Here is an 8,319-nt window from a genome sequence, read left to right as displayed (position 1 = left end):
TCAAGGGTGAAGTTAAGAAATGGCAAGAAATTTTAACACGTATTTTAGATACAATTTTGTTTCTGGGAAAAATCATGTTTAGCACTGAGAGGGGAAAGTCCATCTTATTGGAAAACGAAACAACGGAAATTTTTTGGGAATTTTAGAGTTGATTAGCCACTACGATCCGGTATTACGCGAGCATTTGGAAAAAGTGAAGACGTCCCAACAGCTACACCAGCGTCCGCAATGCCACTATCTTTCGCCGGACATACAAAACGAATTTATAGATCTCTGTGCTCGTCATGTGGTATCGGCCATATTAAAAGAACGAGAAAAGGCAAAATATTATTCTTTAATTGTAGACGTCACACCCGATTCCGCTCACGTTGAACAAACTACTTTCATTTTACGCTATTTTTAAATCCAGAAGGAAAAAAGTATACGATTGAAGAACGCTTTTTAGAGTTTGATGATTGTAAAGAGAAAACTGGTGCTGCTATTGCTGATTTGATACATGACACTTTAAAAAAACAACATTCCTTTGACTGAATGCCGCGGACAAGGTTACGATAATGGTAGCAATATGAAAAGTGATTATAAAGGAGCACAAAGCTACATTATTCGAGATAATTCGCTTGCTGTTTATTCACCCTGTTCCGGCCACAGTTTGAATCTATGTGGAGTAGATTCTGCCGAGTATTGTTCCAAAGCCATCACGTTTTTCGGAGTCGTTCAAAAGTGCTACGCTATTTTCAGCAGCAGTCCGCAACGTTGGGAGATTTTAAAAAATAAAATTGAATCTTCACTTCACAGTTTATCCGAGATGCGATGGTCCGCCAAAATTGACGCTGTGAAACCTTTTGCAAATCATCTTCAAAGTGCGTTAGAAGACTTGAAAACACTCAATTTGACCGCGGAAACTCGTAGCGATGTTGATGGAATCCAAAAATACATTAGTAAATTTGAATGTATTTTGATGGCATCTATATGGTCAAAAATTCTAAATGCAATCAATGAAAAAAGCACCGTTCTACAGACTAGAAATGCTACAATCGACGTCGAAGTTGAAAATCTTGAGAGTTTATTTTTGGATATGCAGCTAATACGAAATCAATGGAATGCCATTTTACGCGAACGTAAACTAGTCACAAGTGGTTTAAAGGGTACTTCAACATTGTCTATGAGTAGAAGAAAAAATAAACGAGCTAAGACATTTTCCGAAAGTGAGAATAAAGATTCCACCAGTACAACTATTACTGACGAAGAAACCGATTTTTAAATAAATACTTTTTATGTAATTGTAGATTCAGTTATTGCAGGAATTTCTAATCGTTACATTGCAATGAATGATTTGAATAACACGTTTTCTTTTTTATGGAAATTTACAACATTAGATGAAGAGGACATTCGGATCGACATTATCAATTTTGTTAAGAAATACGCTGTTGATGTGTCTAAAGAATTAATAGATGAAATAATCCATCTAAAACACATCTATGAAGCAAACTTTGAAGCCGGTTTCTCTCCGTTTGATTTATTAAACGCTATTACTTCTAATAAGCTAGTGTAACGTCCGGTGCGCTACATTATAGCACCCCGGCCATTTACCAAGCGAACACGAGCACAGAGTATAGCGAATAATACAATACGTGCCGCGAAAGCCTATAGGACATGCTACCGCAGCCGTTGCCAACGAACGCCGCGCACACAGCGCCTGCGCGACTTATAAAATAGAAAAACTAATAGAAAAATGCACTAGAGCACGTAGATAGCACCGCCAAAAGACGGGAAATAACGAACATCATAACTAATAACCAAGTAATCACGAGGAAATAGCGCCGATCCACCAAGAACAAGTAAAAACGCGCGATCACTCATAAAATGCATAGAGATGCAACGCGAAACACACGCATCGATCACGAAGGCCTCAGGAAACAAATAAAAGCTATTACAATTTAAATAAGGGCACGAATAACGAAATAAGAGCCTTAAACAAACAAAGGAGACTCGCGAGCGCTTCGGAAGAAAGAACTGAAAATACGCGGAAAAGCGGAATGAAAAAACGCGCAAAGGATGCACGCTCGCTACGCCGCGACCGAGTGCATCACGCGCCAACCAAGAGCACCCCCTAGGAATATTGCGAATCCCGCTAAACATGAGAACGACCGAAAAGGCAAAAAGACACACAGTAATCAAATAAATCGCGATAGAAGAATTAGAATATTCGAGAGAATTTCGCAACAGCACGTGTGCGAAAACACCCCCTTACCGCGAGGAGTCACGATACAAAATATATATAAAGCGGGACGATTTACAGACAAATTGCCTTATTCCTTTCTGGAAAACCAGAACGGTAAGGACTCCTAGCGCTTTCACTAGCGCTCCGGATCTTCCGTAATTCCTACCGAAATCCAGCCCCGATCGTGCGCCAACCACGGCGTCTGACGGGCTAACTCCTCGCCCGATTTCAGCAGCACTAACCACGGCGACGCCGAAATCACCTCCCTGTGAAAACTCCAAACGAGCGCCTTTCCACGGCGCGAGGCCTCCGCACTCCCTCTCTCTTTCCGATCTGCCGTACTCACCAAACGTTCTTTCTGGGCACAGATGCCGCAGAAAAAGCGTCCACGCGGCAAGCGAGGAGGGTGGCGCACCCATCTTAAGAGGCTCCAGCGGGAACTCTTCACGGAGGGGACCTTCGACCCTTCCCGCCATTGGGAAGATAACGGTGGGGAGATTAACGAGCCTATCGCCGACGCGCCAACCGCGTCGCGCGAAATCGCGAACACATCAGACGCGGTCCTCACTCCCGAGGTTCCAAAAACGGTCGTTACAACCCCGCAGCCGCGACCTAGGCCTCCGCAGTCTCCGCCTCATATTGCGCCCGTGCGCAAGCCTACGAGACTCATAATTATAACAAACAAACCTCGAATAAGTTCCAACACACCGTGTACTATCAATATAAAAATTATATAATCTAAAATATTTCTATTTTCATTTATCTGCCCTTAAGGCCTTCTCAAATCCTTCCAAGTCCTTCTCAAACATACAGGAGAGTGTAGATAGAGATGCGAAATGAAGTCAACTGACGCATCCTCTAAACTCTCCATTTTATTTTATTAGAAGAACCTGGAAGGCTAACTACTTTAAACTCAAGTAACTTCTTAGAATTAAATACATTATCTCCGAATTTCGTGCTCATTTCCGAGCACTGGTGACAGCTGCCTATTCCCAAACAAGGGAAAAACGCGTCAAAACACTGCGTAGAAGCTAAGGCTTCGCCCCGCGCGCCCCGCTCCGCGCTCGCGTTCCCGCAACTCGTGTCGCGTCTCGAGACCGCTGGAAACTCGCGCTCGGGACATAACACTAGAAACACTGTTTTCAAATATTTGTGTAGCTTTACGAATATTTTGTACTCTTCCAGTTGCTAGTGGTGAGCGTTCTTTTAACGTGCTGTCTAGGATTAAAAACTTTCATCGCTCCTGTTCTACACAAACGCGTGTAACAGGATTAGGCACTTTTTGCCTAGAATCGGCATTGGCAAGGCAGTTAGATTTTAAAATATTAATTAACGCTTTTGAATCGGCCAAAGCACGGAAAGCGCATTTAGCCTAAGCTTAATTTCATAACATACGTATATAGAAAATAATATAACACGTGTTATATTTTTTTCTTGCAAAAAATGTGTTCTTGCAAATATCTGACAAATCTATAAAATAAAATAGAAAATGAAAAATCTTGTAAGCATATTGAAGATATTTAGTTAGTCTTTCCTTCCCTGCATTCTTTCCTTACATTAGATTAAAAATTCTAAATCTGCCGCTCCTGGTTTGAGATATTACCTGCGCAAAATAGGGGCCCGTAATTTTCTTCTCCCGGACCCTGTTTTTTTCTCTACGGCCCTGTGTATTATCAGATAATCATTTAAATTTTTAAAGGTTTACATTTTTGAGAATACGCTTTATGTATGTTCACTTTGAACTAGGACCTTGAATAATATATCAGTTACTTATGGTAATTATTAGATAATCATTGAAATTGTTCAAAGTTTCAATTTTTGAGAATACACTTGATGTATGTTCACTTTTTGAAATAGCACTGTTACGTCCTGTCCTCCGCGAGAATATAATTCTGTTTTTTTTACGAATATTTTTGTTATTTAATCTTTCCATTTTGCGCTGAATTATTTTTGTATCTTACATCGTCTATCTAAAATATTTTTATTATAAAAATTGTGAAATTCGGAAATCTTACTCGGCGACGTGTGATTCCATCGCGTACCGCGTGAGCCACTCGGAGCGCCCGTAAGGCGCGTGCCGTGTACCGATGCATTGCGACGAAATGCTAGGCCGAATAACTCCGCGTGGAGTAAAGAAATCATTCGCGAAATCGCCGCGCATGTGTATATTCGACACACAACAGAACACGATACACTCTATATCTATATTTTCAAGATGATATTCCAATTTGTTTGTCAAAGTGCCTACGATGAATTATAAATATTAACGAATTGCGATAAAAACAAGTAATGTAGTTAATTTCTTAATAATCAATTCATAAGATATTAATTTTATTACAATTTTTTATATTAGATTCTGGAAATTCTCTTGATGCACAATTCGAAACAATTTAAATAAACCTCATCTACTACGGAACATATACGCACGCATGATAATGATAATAGTTTGGAATGTTGACTAAATAGATATATGACTGCGAATTTTATATTTATGTACCCTATGCGTCGACTGAATTTGTAATTACTGAAGATGGCCAGATATTGTGTGTGGCCGAAACGTCTAATTTCTTAAAATTAAATAGATTAAATATCACATTTAACAATCTGTGCTGTGGTTTTATGTTCTTTTTCTTCATAATAAAGAAATCATTTTCGTACGCTATGACTGTCATGTTATTACGTCCTGCGCGGATTTAGAGAAAATTAACTTACTCCAAACGCCTTAACGCCTATAATTCTCCAAAATAGGAATAAGTTATCACGCACCAATCACAGCTCGCGGTGCGCGTGTCACTCGTCGTTCCGAACTCACAATGGGATTTCGGTCGCTCTGACCAGGAATATGGTTAATTTTGAGGTCTCTTATTGCGTTAATACATTCCTTTAATTACAACTTAATAGTTGTTGTCTTTTGGTCACCGTGACCACCTTAATTAATCCGAAACGAATGAGAAATGCTAATTAGTCGCGTTAGCGAGTACCGACCAACGGAGTCGGGAGGGAGCAGCGCGGACGACGGAGAGAGCATAGCGCGGACCACGGAGAAAACAGCGCGGACCGCGGAGAAAGCCCCTATAGTTAATTCATTAATAACTTAAAAATTCTGCTAATTAATGCAGAAATAACTCGATCTCTTAGTTTTAAATTAAGTTCGCCTAAATGCGAAGTTTTAAACCGGTACGAATAATATTTCAGGAAGAAAAGCCAATTTTTCGTTTTTGTCATGATAAAAAGACAAGGGTATGCTCATGCGCATGACCAATCAGATTTTTGTCCTTGCTTACGTCACAACGAGTGGCTTACGCCACTGTTCAGCAATTTCAGATTGTTTTGGAAAGGTAAAATATTTAATTTTACTTCCCTCAGTTTTTTTTGTTTTTTTCATATAATTGCCGCATCCTTTCACTATGCAGGTCATCGTGAAAATATTTTTAACATTAACTTCTACCGATGACAACGTGCACTACGCCATGGACGCCATGATAAATTACGACCGATAACCACCGATTGCACCCGAATCAGAACCGACCAATCAACGCGTACCCGAATATGACGTAGGCAAGGACATGCGCAAGCTGAACGAGTTTTAGACAATTGATGAGCATACCCTTGTATTTTTATCATGGTTTTTGTCACGTACGTCCAATTCTGGGAAAATTGCGCTCCCCCTTCCCACAGACTGACGCCTATATAAACAGGGCGAAAACCGAGCCCAGGGTTGTTATTCCTTCAGTCTCTTCCAAGACGGAAAGAACGCAGGATTGGATCCTTTATTAGAATATCTCAATAAATTGCAGAACCAAAGTATGTATGGCATAGTCAGTGATGCACATTTGGCCCCCGGCAACATGGAAAACCCGCCCCACCACTTTTACCCCAACCAAGCAGACATCTACTGGCAGCGAATCGGCCGACTTCGCCGCTGCGCGAGAGCGAGCGAAACAGCGAGAGAAAGCGTCCTTATCGTTCTATCAGTAACTCGTAAACACAAGCGAATATTAGAGCGAAAAGGACGACAGCAGGTATAGTACACGGGTTCTCAGCCATGGAGCTAGAGGGGAGCGCGGGGTGCGGGGGATACTCGTAGGCGAGGGGAAGCGTAGCGCGGGGATTCTTCGGTGGTGGAGGTATGACGTCATGCGGAATGGCAGTAAGATTTTGGGGACTGCAGTCACGAACAAGACAACAAAAAACAAACACAAAAAAAGGAAATATTGCCATGAACAAAAAACAATACAAAAACAAATACTTATAGAACGAAAAGTGTTACAAAGGGTATATGCTCCAACCGTTTTTCGACCAAGATATAGCATAATGTAATTTTTATAGAAATAACGTTTATGAATTATTTTTTTAATACCTAAATACAACCAAGTTTCATAATTATTGAGAGTAGGTATAGTAGGCGAGTTCTAACTATATGTGGCTAGAGCGCGGAGAAGGTCCCCCGGTCGCTGCCGCGACCCCGCGACCACTCATAAGTGCATTGCGGGCAGCCGCCGCCGCTGCCGCCGTGAGCCGCCGATACCCGCCCATAAAAGTACGACAACCTCTTTTTCCTTTTGTCTATTTATAACTTAGTTTTCACAATACGCTGTGTTCTTTTCTTTTTCTTTTACTTTTAGGGCATAGGATGGGTAGTAAAATAAAGTACATATACATATATAGTGATGCGAAAGAATTTATTTTTATTCACATTTTATTACACCGATTTTTCATACGTATTTAAAAAAACTAAAGCTAATTGCTCGCAATCGACGAGCTGATGTCCATTGAAGATGTCGCTATCGCGTATAGCATTCTTGGACGCGATATTGGAGAATCGCGTATATTTGGCATCGACCGTATCGACGAGTCGGACTAATTGTTCGAACGTTACGTCGATACACCCGTCAAACATACGGTGTAGGGTCGTTTCGGTCATCATCATGCGTACGGATGAAGAATCGAGACGTACGAGCATAGCATTGTTCTGCAGCGTGCAAACTCTGTTAATGGTCCAATGCTTATAAAATTGTCCTTATATTCGTTTCGCAGCATCTTGTAAATATTCCATCGTTGCTCGTAGAGACCCTTCCACGTTTCGAGAGACAGCGACAGTTCGTGTCCGCGATGATCTCCCAGGGCGATCTCCACGTAACTCGGTGGACCAACATTGATTCCAATTTCCAAATACTTGTAGCCTGTATCCGTCAGGTCGTAACGTCTGCTCAGTAAGCGCACCGCGCGACGCTTTATGCTGTATATATACATAATGTTGTATAAAACGTTATTTATTGTATAAAACGTTGAAACTTACACGTTATATTCCTTCTTCATGTCGTTCGATGCGCTGCTCTTTGGCGAAGTACATTTTCAATCATTCGTACAAGCGAGTATCGCAAAATTGATCGCGTGCTCGTAAATTTTGACGTATATGGTAATACTTCAAAATCGAAGAAGGGCAGGCTGTGCCCCTCTTTCCAAGGATTTCGAACGTGTCGCAACACGTTTTATCATGTCATTCTACGTATTTTCTTTGTCATAAGTTTATACATACGTTTATACATACGTTTATACGTACATACATTTATACTTACGTGTATACGTACATACGTTTATACGTATAATACATACGTTTATACATACATTTATACGTACATACGTTTACACATACGTTCATACATACGTTTATACATACGTTTGTACATACGTTTATACATACGAGTATACGTACATGCGTTTATACATACGTTTATACATATGTTTATATATACATACATACAAACGTTCATACATAAGTTTATACACACGTTTATACATACGTTTATATGTACATACGTTCATACATACGTTTATACATACATACTTCTATACATACGTTCATACATTACAAAGGAAGGGAAGGGAAAAGAAATTTTAGGAAAGTATTAAAAAAAAATATTTTATTTTTAAACTTGATAAATTTTTCTTGGGGTTGTGACCACCAGTTATGTATTTTAAATACATTTTGTAACGCACAGTTCTTAATATGCTTTCCGCATCGCATAACATCTAGATTATGTAAGGAATCTATATCTTTGTAATCAGCATCCAAGGTCTCAATGATCAAGTTGTCG

At 40.2% G+C, this 8,319-nt stretch overlaps 1 protein-coding gene across 1 annotated transcript; it reads left to right on the top strand.

Moving 5' to 3' along the window:
* The first annotated feature begins 565 nt into the window (after nucleotides 1–565).
* Nucleotides 566–1,261, top strand: LOC108761575 (uncharacterized). The gene has a single exon (XM_018508185.1). The coding sequence runs from the start codon at nucleotides 566–568 to the stop codon at nucleotides 1,259–1,261; it is 696 nt and encodes a 231-aa protein (XP_018363687.1).
* Nucleotides 1,262–8,319: the final 7,058 nt, after the last annotated feature.

Source organism: Trachymyrmex cornetzi, unplaced genomic scaffold, assembly GCF_001594075.2.
Source record: "Trachymyrmex cornetzi isolate Tcor2-1 unplaced genomic scaffold, Tcor1.1 scaffold254, whole genome shotgun sequence".
In the NCBI taxonomy this organism is placed as follows: domain Eukaryota; kingdom Metazoa; phylum Arthropoda; class Insecta; order Hymenoptera; family Formicidae; genus Trachymyrmex; species Trachymyrmex cornetzi.
Note: the sequence above shows the minus strand (reverse complement) of the source record. Positions and strands in the feature narration are given on the sequence as shown.

Coding starts and splice junctions, on each gene's coding strand:
- LOC108761575 (XM_018508185.1), top strand. CDS start 566: ATGAAAAGTGATTATAAAGGAGCACAAAGCTACATTATTCGAGATAAT.